The following is a 16,180-nucleotide window of genomic DNA, read 5'->3' on the forward strand; positions in this document are numbered from 1 at the left end:
AACCCAATGAGCCAACTGCATTGTGACTGCAGAAAAGAAACTTTTTAAACATGTTTTTACATTGCTATGCAAGAAAATACACATTAAACAGGGGGATTAAAGGCCATTTGTTGAGTAGACACCATAAGTCAGCTCAATAGTGTTTGGATTAGACATGTTATTTCTTTGCAAATATAGTCTGAATAAGGTGGTTAGTAAATGTCACATATCATGTAGACTTTATCTCTCCGGGTAAATTAACATTGGTTACTGAATGAGAAAGTCTTACCTGTTCCCTCTGAATGCACGGTAAGGATGTCCTCCTGTGGGTCTTGGAGCCCACTTGACTGTTGGAAATCTCGGAGGCAATGACTGAACTGGATCTCCTCCTCCTCTTGATAACTGGGATCTTCTCCTCCGTCCCAGGCGCCGGCACGGTGCCGGGCAGGATGTGCACGGCGTATCTGGCCAGCAGGACGCCCAGGATCCCCATCAAGTAAGCCAGGAAGGGTCTCCAGCTGGCGCGGACCCTGTCCAGGGACAGGAGGGAGATAGTCCGGAGCAGGCTGGTGAAGATGATGGTGCAGACTCCTTGTCTGAGCCTGAGCAGCAGCAGAGTGGCGGCGGCCAGGCAGCTGAGCAGCAGGGTACTGGCCGCCACCGACAGCAGCTGCTCTTCGTCGCCCAGCAGCCAGCCTTGGAGCAGAGCCTCTCCCAGGCAGCAAGCGGCCAGCAGCCGGGGGGCCAGCTCGGCTCTGCCGCAGCGGATCAGGTACAAACCCAGCCAGAAGAAAGCGCTGAGCAGGCTGAAGAGGGGCAGGGCGCAGTGCAGGAGGGTGAGCAGCCCGGAGCTGCTGCTGCTGGAGGAGGAGGAGGAGGAGGGAGAGGTGGAGGTGCTGCTGCTGCTGGAGGAGGCAGCTGGCCACGGCTGCCCGCCGCTCACCTCGCCGTCTCCCCACCTCAGCAGCGCGGCCAGCAGCAGCGAGAGGGAACCCAGGCAGGCGGCGGAGGACAGCAGCCGGGCGCTCCTCAGCAGCCTTCCCCACACAGGGCAGCCCTGGTCCCGGGCCAGGGGGCTCACACAACCCCTCACATAACCATTGCGCTCCCCTGCCACTTTCCCGGCCTCAGCTTTCGTCCGGGGGGAAGCCGCCTCCGATCTCATCGCCATCCTCTCCTCCACTGTTATTAGAAAGTTTGTTTTTCTCTCTCTCTCTCTCTCTCTCGCTCCCTCCCCTCTCCCGAGATTGAAGATCAGACTTTAGTCAAACACACAGCTTCTCTCTCTCTCGGAGACAGGATGGGAAAGTTGTGAAGGGTTTTTTTTCTGGAGGGAGCTGATGCCACTTTTTAACACCTCAGGGTAAAGCCAGGTCGCCACTTGCGCCTGGCCAGTAAAGCCCTCAATGTGACAGCCGGAGGCGGCAGGCGAGTCGAAGTGCTGCCGTTCCCGGCCATTTAGCTGCACGGTACAAACACTGCCGTCTCCTCAGCTCTCCTCCTCCAACTCCCCTCTGCCTTCGCCCCCTCCCCTTTCACTCCTCCTAGCCCCATACGGAATGCACAACTTCATCTGCTGCCTCCAGCATCTCCAGCTGCTGCCTTCTCCTGCCGCCCCCTCACTCCCTCACTCTCACTTCTTTCCCAGGCACTCCTTACTCCCTCACTCCTTCCCCCTCACTCCTTTCCCAGACCTTCCTTACTCCCCCACTCCTTTCCTCTCACCCCTTTCTCCCTCACTCCTTCCCCTCACTCCTTTGTCCCTCACTCCTTTCCCCCTCACTCCTTTGTCCCTCACTCCTTTCCCCCTCACTCCTTTACTCCTCACTCCTTTACTCCTCACTCCTTCCCCTCACTCCTTTCCCCTTTACTCCTCACTCCTTTACTCCTCACTCCTTCCCCCTCACTCCTTTCTCCCTCACTCCTTTACTCCTCACTCCTTTACTCCTCACTCCTTCCCCCCCCACTCCTTTCTCCCTCACTCCGTTCCCCCTCACTCCTTTCCACCCTCTCCTTCCACTCCTCCAGGAAGGTGAGCTGACGCTGAACCAGGCAACAGCGAGCTGGCCTCGCAGACAGCCGCTAACATCATCGCCGGAGCCTCACTTGGTGCCAGGTGACGGAATGATCGGCTCAGGGGTGGGGGTGGGGGCGAGTGGAAGCCATGCCAGGCTCCGGCGGGAGGAGCTGTGCTCACCCCCAGCTAGGGGGTGGGTGAGGGGTAGCGTGTCCACCCCCAGGAGGGGGGGGGCGAGGGGAAGCAGCGCTGGCTTTGCCGCCCCCAGCCTGGCATCAAGCGCTGCCTCCATCCCATTCACTGGAACCTCACCCTGGGGGGAGCTGGGCACGAAAATGTTGGAGTCAGAAATACATTGTGAGAAGCTTTTGTTTTTGTTGAAGTTACACCTTGTGAACTCGCAACTTCCTCAGAAGCGAAAAAGAAAGTGTATTTTGCTATTGCAGCCGAGCCCCTGTCAGACACTCAGGTCCCAGTGGAAAGGCGTTTGCTCCCAGCTCTCGGAGGCGGAATTTCGCTGAGGCTGATCGCACGCTTCGCTGTTTGTGCGTAAATGGTGAGTAAATTCAGGCGCACGATTAACCTGAAGCATAAACCTCAAGCTGCTGTTCGACTTCTGTCACCTTCCCCTCCAATAGCTTCAGCTGCCTCGCCATTCCAAAGTATTCGATGTCTCCGGAGTGGAGTTGCTGTATTTATGCCATGGATTGGCACTATACCTGCCAGAGATATTTATCCCAGGTAGTTGGAAGCGTGAGTACCCGCTCAAAGCTTTCATAAGTTTTAATGACTGCTCGTCAACCTTGCTGGCACCGAAAATTAACCATTCTGAGTATATACGTCTCCTTTCTCCAGGTTGTGAATTGTTTCGAGGGAAACGTGTCAAACTCTCGCTTTTCCTTCCTGGATCATTGCTCTATTTCCTTCCCTCCCAATCCTCCTCCTTCAGGTACCATGCTCCAGGAAGAGGGTGTTGGCGACCATGACCTCCCACTGGACTGATCCATGACGATGCTTGGCAAAGAACACCGTTGCCTTCTGAAGTGTGGATGACCATTTTACCACCTGCCATCAGGCGAGTTGGAAGGATTCACAAACTGATAATTGACCTGTTTGGCCCACAGTTAGAAGCACACCTTCTATGGCCATCAGCTTTCACAGCGGGACTTCGAACCCCCCAGGTAGGGGTGCTGTAAGAACCCCACTCTACACCAAATTTGCCCTTTGCTTTCTCTGCACCAGATTTGACATTGCTTCACCCTCTTCATTTCACTGTCCTCTTAGACCACAAGAAATAGGAGCAGAAGTAGACCATTCGGCCCATCAAGTGTGCTCCATTCAATGAGATCATGGCTGATTTGATATACTCCTCAATTCCACTTTCCCACCTTGTCCCCATAACCGTCAATCCTCTTGCTGATTAAAACTCTGTCTCAGCCTTGAACATACTTAACGGCCCAACCTCTCCAGCCCTCTGTGGTAAAGAATTCCACATATTCACTATCCGCTGAGAGAAGAAATTCCTCCTCATCTCTGCCTTCAATGGGCTCTGAGATTGTGCCCTCTGGTCCTAGACTTTCCCACAAGGGGAAACAACTTCTCAGCATCCACCCTGTATAGCCCCCCTCTGATTTCTCAATAAGGGCCTTTGGTAATTTATTCCCCAACCTTATTAAGATTCGGAGTGGTTCCAACAATTGTTTATTTGACTGGAAATAGTTTCTGGGTTTCATTGTGGCCTTTTAAATTGGAAACTCACATCCAGGGACCTTTAGAAACGGAAAACAGCTTTTGACATTCAGTCCTAGCTGAATCGTTCATTGTAAGACTTGAGGTAATTTGGGATATTCAGCAAAATAATTGGGGATGGGAGGGAGTTGGAATGAATTTTTTTTTAATGCAACAAGCTGTATGATCTGGAATGCACTGCCCGAACCATTTTAACGGCTTTAAAAAGGGAATTGGATGCATACTTTTTATGAAAAAGCAATTAAATTACAAGGTTTTGAGGAAAGAGCAGGAAAGTGGGGCTATTTGGAGAGCTGCTTTAAAGAACTGCACAGTCATGGTGGACCAAATGGCCTCCTTGTGCAGAATGCACAATTGAGGAGCTCAAGTTGGGTGATTTCCTGGCTAGGTGCCCCAAATGGGCAGATTTTCATTCTGTGGAGGTGGGGTGGGGGGATGGAATTGGGCCTACTACCCCCACATGTAGATTGGAGGTGACCTCAGGAGCTGTTAATTGCTGTGGAAGGCTATTTAAAAGGCTTACCTAAGTTCTCCAGGACGTCATCCCACTTGTTTTGTTAAATATTAGGCCTTCACTCCCCCCCCCACCCACTCGTCATGTCCATACATACTAACTCATGCCAACCCATTACCCCACCAACCCCAACATGTCATACCCATCATACCAACCAAAATCCCATTCATTCCGATGGCCCTTTTAGCTTCTATGCCAATTTTAGTGCCAACTCATACTGCCAGCAACCATCCTTTGCCCATACTATTTTAATGCCAACTAAGCCAGTATCCACTATTGGCAGAGTTGTGGAACTATGCTAAGATGAAATAAAATAAAGCTCTAAATATCTATTACAGTGTTCACTATATAAAAAAACACACCCATTCGTGAACGCCCAGCCAAAATATTCAAATCTCAAGTGCTTAATCCCTTAGAAAAACAAACATTTGTATTAAAACCCCATATCACCCTGTGTGGGGGGCACTGTTCCACAGTGGTTAGCATCGCTACCTCACTGCGCCAGAGACCCGGGTTTAGTTCTGGCCTTGGGTGCCTGTCTGTGTGGAGTTTGCACTTGCTCTCCATGTCTGCATGGGTTTCCTCCAGGTGCTCCGATTTCCTCTCAGGTCCAAAGATATGAAGGTTAGTCAGATTGGTCATACTAAATTGTCCCATTAGTGTCAGTGGCATTACGGTGATAGGGGAGTGGGCAAAGGTTGGGTGCTCTCATCCCCTCGTTGGAATCTGTTGGAAGTGGTCCAGTTTAGCCCCGCTGCCAAATCATTTCATGTGTTCACTCAGCTAGATTTGGTTGGAAATTGTAACGTTTAAGAAAATATTACAAATACCGCAAGAGAAAAAAACATTTCCAACCTTCAGAAAACGTGACTTGCTTTTCATGGCGTTGAAAAGAAATGTGATGAATTCTCCAACTGCTATTATCACTACCACCAACAGGATTAAGACCACTCAGGGACTAAGAAATCAGGTAGCTCATTCTCACATCAGTGTGATTCTGTTTCCCTTGTGGCTTTATACACATACAATGCATACCTTCCCCTCTTGAATGTGAGCTTAGTCATACACGTGCAAGGCCACAAGCCTCAAATTTGACCCAAAGTCCTGCCCAGCAAAATTTGCTGTTAAGGAGAAGCAAATGATTGAATATCTATTTTAAAAGGAACTGAAGAGAATGTTTATGTAACGAGAGAGGCAGCAGAATTATTTTCACCAAGAGTACAGAGGAACTGACTATACTGAAGCCACAGGAACGTCCTTCAGAAAGGCAACATTGACAAAGTGTCTTCCATAATATCAACGTTCACACCACTTACTGTGCACATCTGCATGTAACAGGAAGCTGCATAATCACAGTGCTCTTTAATTAATCATTTTTACCACATTGCTGAGAATCAAAGATAAATTCTCCACCGATTTCTTGATTTTCGTCAGTTCCATGACCCCAGAGTTACTTGGGATTGTCCAAGTGTGTGTTACTTAAGAGTTGGAGGGGAGGGAAAATATGACTGTACCATCTAATAGAGATGGTGAGAACTTTTGGACCTGTTGATATTTTCCTACCTTTTAGTTTGCTTTTACACAAATGATATTTTCACCAGAAATGAATGGCAGCTGTCACATAGGCAGTGTTTAAAGGTATATTGGGAAATTTTCCCCAGTTTTCAAATAACTTTGGAGCCTCAACCATGGATCTTACAGGCTTATGACCCCAGTTTTTGCATAGCCACAATTTGCTGATAGGTTCAGCTGTTGTGGGTGAAGTTCCACCCTATTAGCCTAAAATTATCCTTGCAAAAAAGATCTAAATGTACTTTAAAAAAAATCTGATATGCTACCAGTAGTATTTTTTTTAAATTACAATTAATCACTCAGACAAGCAATGGCATCCAGATTTAGTTGAGTAAATGTACAAAACCATTTGACAGTCTTCCAAAATGTTCTCCCACTTCCCTGGTGCATACAGCTGTGCTTTAACTTCCATTGTACTTGAAGGCCAGCAGTTTCTCTTTCAAGTTCCGTAAGCACTGAATTCACACCACAAATTCTGACCAATAGGAATGCTCAACTCATTCATCTAAAGGTCCCCTCCCTCAGCTTCTACGAGATCTACTAACCCCTTTAAAATAAACATATCCATTGCAATAGCTGAGCGAGGGCCCCAGACTAAGGGGCGGGGAGGGGTTTAGGGGGATGACTAGAGGCAGCATGGTGACAAAGTAATTAGCACACGGCCCCCAGGCACGAGGCAACCGAGTTCATTTCCGGCCTTGGGTAACTGTTAGGAGTTTGCACGTTCTCCCCACGTCTGCGTGGATTTCCTTTTGGGTGCTCTGGTTTCCTCCCACAGTCCAAAGATATGTAGTATAGGTGGGGTTACGGAGTTACAGGGTAGGGAGTGGGCCTTGGTAGGGTGCTCTTTCATAGGGTCGGTGCAGACTCAATGGACTGAATGGCCTGCCTCTGCACTGTAGAAATTTTATAATATTGTCAAAACAACCATAAACCAATATGCATTGTGTAATATGAAAGCAAAAGCAAAATATTGTGGAAGACAGTAGCCTGAAATAAAAGGAGAACAAGGCCCAAACACACTTAGCAGGTCAGACAGCATCTTTGGAGAGAAAAATAGAATTAACATTTCAGTTTCATGAGAGATGATTTTTCCAAAGTTTTCTGCAATATGATGGCCTTTAAAAGAATACCATGATTCTTTTGAAAAGGAGTGGGTGGTCTTCTTCAAACAAGTGATAGTGCAATGGAATTGAAGTCAATGTTTATTTGATTTTTTGAGGCATCATTTTTTCCCACTGCAGGCGTGCTGTTCTCATTAAGTTGAGAGATGCAACATAGAACTTTTCAATCTTTGGCTCCTGCCTTCAATATGGAATCATTCAAGATTAGGGGCAACAGGTCAGACCAGAGGAAAAGGCACTTTCGCTTTTTCTCAGCACTGAGTGTAACCCTTAACTTCAAAAGAACACCCTCTGCTGGGTCAATGCGAAATTTCCTTTTCAGACAGGAGCATCCTGTGGTCTCTCACAATTAGTCTGCTGATCTGGTGGCAACTGGGGGAGATACTCGGCTCGGGTATCTCCCCCACTCAATTTACTACTGCTAGGGAGGAGAATACCACCTCGTTACATACAAAATAACGGTCCATAAACACACAAAGCTCCATTTTGTTACTTAACCCATTTTGAGAAAGAAAATAAAGTTCTATCCACAATCGCTCAGCATGCCATCTGATTGGCCCAGTACAATATAATCACAAATTATTCCCTCAGAGTGTCAGTGCACATTTATTCATTCAGAAATATAAAAAAAGAACTTGTATTTATATAGTGTCTTTCACAAAATCAGGCTATCCAGATAATTTCACTGCCAATGCAGTACATTTGAAGAACAGGAAAGGTGGTAGCCAGTTTGATCACTGCAAGTTCCCATAAACAGCATCATGGGAATGAATAGAGAATCTGTTCGAGGGATGTTGGTTGAGGGATAGGTAGTAAATATTTTACCATCACCGACATGACAGGCCCAATTTCCATATCAAGCATGCTGACTTGAGCAGAGGGTTCATAATTTTAAACTTTTTTTCATTCATTCTTGGAACGTATGCATCACTGGCTGAGGCAATATTTATTGCCCAAACCTAATTGACCCAGAGAAGGTGGTAGGTGGTGGTGAGCTGCCTTCCTGAAACCCCTGCAGTCCCTGTGACATAGGCACATCCACAGTGCTTTTAGGGAGAGAGTTCCAAGATTTTGACCCAACCCCAGTGAACGAATGGCAATATATTTCCAAGTCAGGATGGTGTATGGCTTGAAGGGAAACATCCAAGTCCTGGTGTTTCTATTTGTCTGCTGCCCTTGTCCTACTAGATGGTAGTGGTCTTGAGTTTGGAAGGTGCTGTCTAAGGAAACTTGGTGAGTTCCTGCAGTGTATCTTGTAGATGGTGCATACTGCTGCTACTGTGCGGCATTGGTGAAGGGAGTGAATGTTTGTGGAAGGGGTGCCAATCAAGTGGGCTGCTTTGTCTGGGATGGTGTTAAGCTTCTCAAGTGTTGTTGGAGCTGTACTCATGCAGGCAAGTGGAGAGTATTCCATCACACTCCTGGCTTGTGCCTTGTAGATAGTGAATAGATTTTGGGGAGTCAAGAGGTGAGTTACCCACTGCTGGATTCCCAGCCTCAGACCTGTTCTTGTAGCCACAGTATTTAAATGGCTCGTCCAGTTCAGTTTCTGGTCAATGGTAACCCCCAGGTTGTTGATAGTGGTGGATTCAGCAATGGCACAGCCATTGTATGCATGGGGAGTATTCCATCACACTCCTGACTTGTGCCTTGTAGATGCTGGACAGGCTTTGGGTAGTTAAGTTGCTGTTGGCCAAACCTTTGACATTAACACGTCTGATCTTCAGAAAGAGGAGACGCCCATTCCAGTTTTGAGAAATGCAGTTGATCCAATGTCATTGTGTTGCGAAAGAATGGGATAAATGCTCAAACTGCTATTATACCTACTGTCAGCAAGACTCAAGCATATGGGGACTAAGAAATTGGACAACTCACATTCTCATCTGGCTCACGTCTCTGCTTCACCATGTTTCTCTTTGCTGTGTACACCTGCTCCTCTTGAGCACAAGCTGAAGTATACATGTATTCTTCAGGCAGAGGATGGTGAATCTGTGGAACAGTTTGCCTCAGAAAACTGTGGAGGTCAAGTCACGGAATGCGTTTAAGATAGTGATAGACAGGTTCTTGATTAATAAGCGGATCAGGTGTATTGGCGAGAGAATGGGCATGGGAAACATATTTGCCATGATTGAATGGCAGAGCAGACTGAATGGGCCAAATGGCCGAATTCTGCTGCTATGTCTTTATGGTCTTATGTAGAAAATAATGCTGGTGATGGCAGCAAATCTTCTCCTTCAAGTTTGACCTCATGCCCTGCCCAGAAGAATCTACTGTTGAAGGGGAGTAGCTGTTTCAATATGTACTTCAAAGGAACTGAAGGGCACAATCGTGAATATTTCCTCATCATTCTTTTTCCATGGAGGGAATGTTTATATAATGAGAGTAGCAGTGGAATGACATTTACCCAGAATGACTTACTCAACTGAAGCTCTTTGCAATAGGAATGTCCTGCATCGACAGTGTCTCCACAAGAGCAAGGTTCAAACTACACTGACTCAAAGTTCTCCAAGCTTCCCATTTAACAACATTGTGGGAGGACTTTCAGCATGCAAAGTGCAGCAGCACAGAAAGATTCACCACTGCCTGCTCAAGGGCAACAAGGGATGGGTAATAAAAGTTGGCTATGACAGCGACACCCACATCCCAGGAATGATAATTCTTTAAAATCTTGCGATGTGCATCTGAATTAACTTGACGCTTGAAGAACTTACTGCTGAGAGTGCTGGACAGTACTCTATTCAAGGCTTCATTTGCCAATGGTATAAAATGAAAAAGGGCATGACAGGGAGATCAGAGGCTAGTTAGCAGGACCTACTATGAAGTGAACTCTATCTATGCCACCAACCCAACTATAACCCAGGGGAATTTGGTCTTCCATCTGCTGTAAGGATATAGTCAGCCAGCCTACACTATACGATCAGCACCAGTAGTGACAAGCAAGGTGATCCGAGCACTCAAATGTTTTCATTTTGACTTCTTCCTGTCTAGCTTAGGGGCCATTTGCACTGCCAGCTGCTGTGCTGCCCTTCACATGTGATGCAACCAGCCAGCACATCTGTAAATGAAGACAGCTGCTTCACCTCCTTTCCGGCTGCCCATCAAGATGAGAATGATACCACGTGCTCATTATTTAGTGCGTTACTGCGCTTTGCAAAGTACAGAGGCAACCATCAGAATTCTGAGCACATCATTAGACCATTGGGCCTATCTGCCCTGAGTCAGTGTTTATGTTCGACATGAGCCCCCACTCTTCGACTAACTCTATCATCCCTTTTTTTCTATTCATTTTTCCCTCATCAATCTATCTAGATTCCCCTTAAACCTGTCTCTACAATTTACCTCAGCTGCTCTCCATGTAGGGTAGCAAGATACACATTCTCAGCCTCTTTGGTTAAAGAAGGTAATCCTGGATTTAATGATTATTAGATTACGACCCTCACAATACCTATCCTATAAACCCACTTGATGCTCCTTACCTGTAGCCTACCTTGTGCCACCTTGTCAAGCTTACTAACTGCATTTTCCCAAACATGTGTATTTGCGTTGTCACTTACAATAATTAGTGACAGGGATGTAGGGTGTTGTGAGTGAGTCTTGGTGTTAATCCAGTAGTAGTGCTAGTGGGCTACAGTTTTTTAAAATAATCTTTATTGTCACAAGTAAGCTCACATTAACACTGCAATTAAGTTACTGTGAAAAGTCCCTAATCGCCACATTCCGGCGCCTGTTCGGGTACACAGAGGGAGAATTCAGAATGTGCAAATTACCTAACAAGCACATCTTTGGACTGTGGGAGGAAACTGGAGCACCCGGAGGAAATCCACGCAGACACGGGGAGAAGGTGCAGACTCCGCATAGATAGTGACCCAAGCCGGGAATCAAACCTGGAACCCTGGCGCTGTGAAGCCATAGTGCTAACCACTATGCTACCGAGTTCTGCTCTTGCAGAGAGCCAGCAGGGACAGGGCAGGTCGAATGGCCTCTTCCTCTATGGTTCTAGGCCTACAACAGACAGAAAAGTGGCAAACCTCTAGTGGCGGCTTCAAGAGGCACCATCAGATAATGTTAGTGAAATCCGTTGAAGAGTGTGCCAAGGCTTTCTGTTGTACGTTACAGCTGCAAAGTGTGCCCGAAAGGAATGCATGTTCATCAATGGTAATAGTAGAAGTGAGAGAGTAAAACGCATAAACCTGATTGCCAGCAACATTTTGTGATGTGCATACATGGGTATTGTGTTGCCCCCAGCCAACACGGCTCACATCCTCCTGATGCAGCATCCCTTCACTGCCCATTAAACAAGAATGGGGTGGATCCCATCCTTCCTGTTTATTCTACCAATCACCTTTTGCCCAATACAGCTTTTTCAAAATATTTCAACACTCATAATAGCAAACAGAACTTTTGAACATTGTGTGCATCCAGCTATCTCGAAGTGACTTGGGGCACAAGGAAGGACAGGGAGTCGCTGAAACTAATATTTCTGTGGAACAGTATTCCTCCAATGGCCCAGGTGCAAATCCTGCTGCTCTTCCCTCCCAACTGGCCCGAGCATTGCAAACAAATGTATTACCAAGCATGCAACTTTCCATTCACATCCTGAATGTGCATCTGTTGTGTCTTTACAAGAATGCAATATTTGTAATTACAAACTTGCAATTAGAATTTGTAATTATAAAGTACGCTTACCAATGTTTTTTTCCAAAACATTTGCTGGAATGTGGGCATCACTGTTAAGGCCATAATTTGTTGCCCATCCTTAATTGCCCTTGAACTGAGTGGCTTGCTGGGCCGTTTCAGAGGGCAATTAAGAGTCAACCACATTGCTGTGGGTCTGAAGTCTCATGTAGGCCAGACTAAGTGAGGATGGCAGATTTCCTTCCCTCAGAGGAGATTAGTAAACCAGATGGGTTCTTACTACAATAAATGATAGCTGCCATGGTCACCATTCTTGAGACTAGCTTTCAATTCCAGATTTATTAATTGAATCTAAATTCTACCAGCTGGCGGTGTGGGATTTAAACCCACATTCCTAGGGCATCAGCCTTGTTTTCTGGATTACTATCCCAGTGATTGGCTTTACCACTACATCACCATCTCCCCTCATCGTAAAAGCAGCAAAAAGGAAGGTTGTGCGGCATAGTGGATTACCATATTCATTCATCTCTCACTCTCCAGTTCGAGTCAAGCCCAGCAAGACAGGTGTGGCTGTAAGAGGAAGGCTCCATTATGAAACATGTCCACCCAGTCTCAACTAGTTCCTAACTAATGTGTGTCCACAGAATAAGAATTCCTCTAATTCCGAACAAATTGGATATCTCACTCAAAGACCGCATGGATGTGCAGTTTGGAAGTTTGACATGTCACAATGAAGCAGTACATAATGTTCCCGTACCAGCCTCCCCGAACAGGTGCCGGAATGTGGCGACTAGGGGCTTTTCACAGTAACTTCATTGAAGCCTACTTGTGACAATAAGCGATTTTCATTTCATTCATTTCTTCTGAGTTTGTGATTGAAGCACATTGTTGGGACACAGGACCAGAAATTTTCAATATTTAATCTGTTTAAAGCTGACACTACATGTTCCATAACACTGACATCAATCACCTTGATGAGCACAAAAATTCAATTCAAATTTAAAGAAAAGTGATAAGTGAATTTGCCATTCTCCATCACAAAGAAACTGCCCCTTCCATTCTCTCATCTCTCCAAAGGATTTTGTGACCGGCCCTCCAGGAATTGGCTCAAGTTGCAGATCATTGCTTTCTAATACCCCAGTCTAATTTCTTTGGGGTAAATTGTTGCATAGAATGATCTACTTTAAACTATGTACCTTAGAACAGGGTTTTTGGTATCTAACACCCAGGGGCGGAACGGTGGCACAGTGATTAGCACTGCTGCCTCACGGCGCTGAGGACCAGGGTTCAATCCCAGCCCTGCGTCACGGTCCGTGTGGAGTTTATGGGTTCTCCCTGTGTTGACGTGGGTCTCACCCCCACAGCCCAAAAATGCGCAGGCTAGGTGGATTGCCCACATTAAACTGCTCCTTAATTGTGAAAAAAAAAGAATTGGGTACTCTAAGAAAAATACTGCTACCTCACAGCACCAGGCACTCGGGTTTCAGTTCCAGCTTTGGGTGACTGTGTGAAGTTTGAAAGTTCTCCCCGTGTCTGTGTGGGTATCTTCAGTTTCTTCCCACAGTCCAAAGATGTGCAGGTTAGGTGGCTAGGCCATGATCAATGTGCGAGGTTATGGGATAGGGCGGGAGTGTGGGCCTCGGTAGAGTGTTGTTTCAGAGGATCGGTGTTGACTCAATGGGCTGAGTGGCCTCCTTATGCACTGTAGGGATGCTATGGAAGTCTAATATCCTCTTTCTCAATCATGGACCGAGCAGTAGAAATCCATTTTGGGCAGTTACATAAAATGAGTGATATTGGACCTGTTCTGCACTGAGTTCCACTGACTGCAAAGAGTCTGAATATCAGTTGCTGGATATCAAGGCATTTGATCCAATTAAGCCTGATTCATGATAGATTTCAATATCTTATAATTCAAGCCCCTAAAATGAGACTAAAGTCTGCAGTAAAAACTGCAGTATTACCATAGAGAAAAGGGGAAAAGACAAAGCATGTGGGCAAAATAACAATCTGCAACCTCATGGCCCAGCATATCCTCTACTCAACCATCGCCACCCAAAACCAGGCAACAACCCTGATTCAATGAAGGGTGCAGGAGAGTTAACTCAGGAAAACACCGGGCCTACCTAAAAATGAGGTGTCAACCTGGTGAAGCTACAACACAGGACTACCAGCATGCCAAACAGCATAAGCAGCAAGTGATAAACAAAGATAAGCAATCCTTCAATCAGTGGATCAGATGTGAGCCCTATAGACCTGCCACATCTCACTGGAGGAGGAGGCTCCACAAATATCCCCATGCTCAATGATGGGGGAGCTCAGAACATCTGTGCAAAAGATAAGGCTGAAGCATTCGCAATAATCTTCAGCCAGATGTGCCAAGTGGATGATCCATTTCAGCCTATCATGGAGGTCCCCAGCTTCATAGATGCCAGTCTTCAGCCAATTTTATTCACTCATGATATTAAGAAATGGCTGAAGGCATGAGATACTGCAAAGGCTATGGACCGTGACAATATTCTGCCAATAGTACTGAAGACTTGTACTCCAGAACTTGATGTGCCCCTGGCCAAGCTGTTCCAGTATAGCTACAACACTGGCATCGACCTAGCAATGTGAAAAATTGCCCAGATACGTCCCGTACACAAATGGCTGGAAACATCCAACCCAGCCATTTACCGCGCCATCAGTCTGCTCTCAATCATCAGTAAAGTAATGGAAGGGATCATCAACAGTGCTATTAAGCGGCACATACTCAGCAATAGCCTGTTCACTGATGCTCAGTTAGGGTTCCGCCAAGGTCACTCATTACAGCCTTGTATCAAACATGGCCAGAAAGCTGAACTCCAGAGGTGAGGTGAAAATGACTGCCCTTGACAGCAAGACATCATAGAATCATAGAATTTACAGTGCATACGGAGGCTATTCAGCCGATCAAGTCTGCACCAGCCCCCGGAAAGAGCACCTCACCCAAGCCCACACTTCCACCCTATCCCCATAACCAAGTAGCCCCACCTAGCTTTTTGGACACTAAGGGCAATTTAGCATGGCCAATCCACCTTACCTGCACAGTTTTGGACTGCGGGAGGAAACCGGAGCACCCGGAGGAAACCACACAGACAGGGAGAGAACATGCAGACTCCACACAGACAGTTACCAAGCTGGGAATCAAACTGGGTCCCTGGAGCTGTGAAGCAACTGTGTTAACCACTGTGCTACTGTGCCACCCGTGCAAGGAGTCCTAGCAAGACAGTGGAAATCAGGGAGAAAACTCCACTAGTTGGAGTCATACATGGCATAAAGGAAGATGGTTCTACTTGGTGGAGGACAATCATCTCAGCTCCAGAATATCACTGTTCCGCAGGGTAGTGTCCTAGCCCCTTATATCTTCAGCTGCTTGATCAATGACCTTCCGTCCATCATAAGGTCAGAAATAGGGATGCTCGCTGATGACTGCACAATGTTCAGAATTATTCACAACTTAGATACAGAAGCAGTTCATGCCCAAATGCAACAAGGCCTGGACAATATCCAGGTTTGGGCTGATAACAAAGAACAATACAACACAGGAACAGACCCTTCGGCCCTCCAAGCCTGCGCTGACCATGGCACCTGTCTAAACCAAAACCTTATGCACTTACGGAGTCCATATGCTTCCATTCCCACCCTATTCATATATTTGTCTAGATGTCACTTAAATGTCACTATCGTACCTGCTCCCACCACCTCCCCAGGCAGCGCGTTCCATATACTTACCACCCTCTGTGTAAAAAAGCTTGCCTCGCATATCTGTTCTAAACTTTCCCCCAACACACTTTAAACCTATGTCCCCTAGATTCTTCTACTCTAGGAAAGAGCATCTGACTATCCACTCTGCCCATGCCACTCACAATCTTGTAGACCTCTATCAGGTCTCCTCTCAACCTCCGTTGTTGCAGTGAGAACAGACTGAGTTTATCTAACCACTCCTCATAGCTAATGCCCTCCATACCAGGCAACATCCTAGTAAACCGCTTCTGTACCCTCTCCAAAGCATCCACATCCTTCTGGTAGTGTGGCGGCCAAAATTGTAAACAATATTCCAAATGAGGCCTAACTAAGGCCCCGTACAGCTGAAAGTGGAAAGTACATTTCTGCTACACAAGTGCCAGACAATGATCATCTCCAACAAGACAGAAGTTAACCATCACCTTTTGACATACAATGGCAGTGCCATTGCTGAATAACCCCACTATCCACCTCTGGGAGTTACCATTGGCCCGAAACTGAACGGGACAAGCCATATAAATACTGTTGCTACAAGAACAGGTCAGAGGCTGGGAATCCTGCAGAGAGTAACTCCCCTCCTCACTCCCTAAACATAGAATATACAGTGCAGAAGGAGGCCATTCGACCCATCGAGTCTGCACTGGCCCTTGGAAAGAGCACCCGACTTAAGCCCATGCCTCCACCCTATCCCTGTAACCCAGTGACCCCACCTAACCTTTTTGGACACGAAGGGCAATTTATCATGGCCAATCCACCTAACCAGCACATCTTTGGACTGTGGGAGGAAGCCGGAGCACCCGGAGGAAACCCACGCAGACACGG

The 16,180-nt window shown here is 46.7% G+C and overlaps 1 protein-coding gene and 1 long non-coding RNA gene across 2 annotated transcripts in view; one reads left to right on the plus strand and one right to left on the minus strand.

Annotated features, from left to right (window-relative positions):
- Positions 1-1,488, minus strand: part of pde3a (phosphodiesterase 3A, cGMP-inhibited) — a 558,970-nt gene extending 557,482 nt beyond the window's left edge. The window contains 1 exon segment of the mRNA XM_038811086.1: positions 269-1,488. Within this exon segment, the coding sequence (XP_038667014.1) occupies positions 269-1,150 (882 nt within the window). The 5' untranslated portion in view covers positions 1,151-1,488.
- LOC119973291 overlaps positions 624-16,180 on the plus strand; it is a 76,382-nt gene continuing 60,825 nt past the window's right edge. Inside the window, exons 1-2 of the long non-coding RNA XR_005462268.1 lie at positions 624-751; positions 2,443-2,552. This is a non-coding gene — a long non-coding RNA (uncharacterized LOC119973291). The remainder of the gene's footprint in view (positions 752-2,442; positions 2,553-16,180) is intronic.

This window comes from Scyliorhinus canicula, chromosome 11 (genome assembly GCF_902713615.1).
Source record: "Scyliorhinus canicula chromosome 11, sScyCan1.1, whole genome shotgun sequence".
In the NCBI taxonomy this organism is placed as follows: domain Eukaryota; kingdom Metazoa; phylum Chordata; class Chondrichthyes; order Carcharhiniformes; family Scyliorhinidae; genus Scyliorhinus; species Scyliorhinus canicula.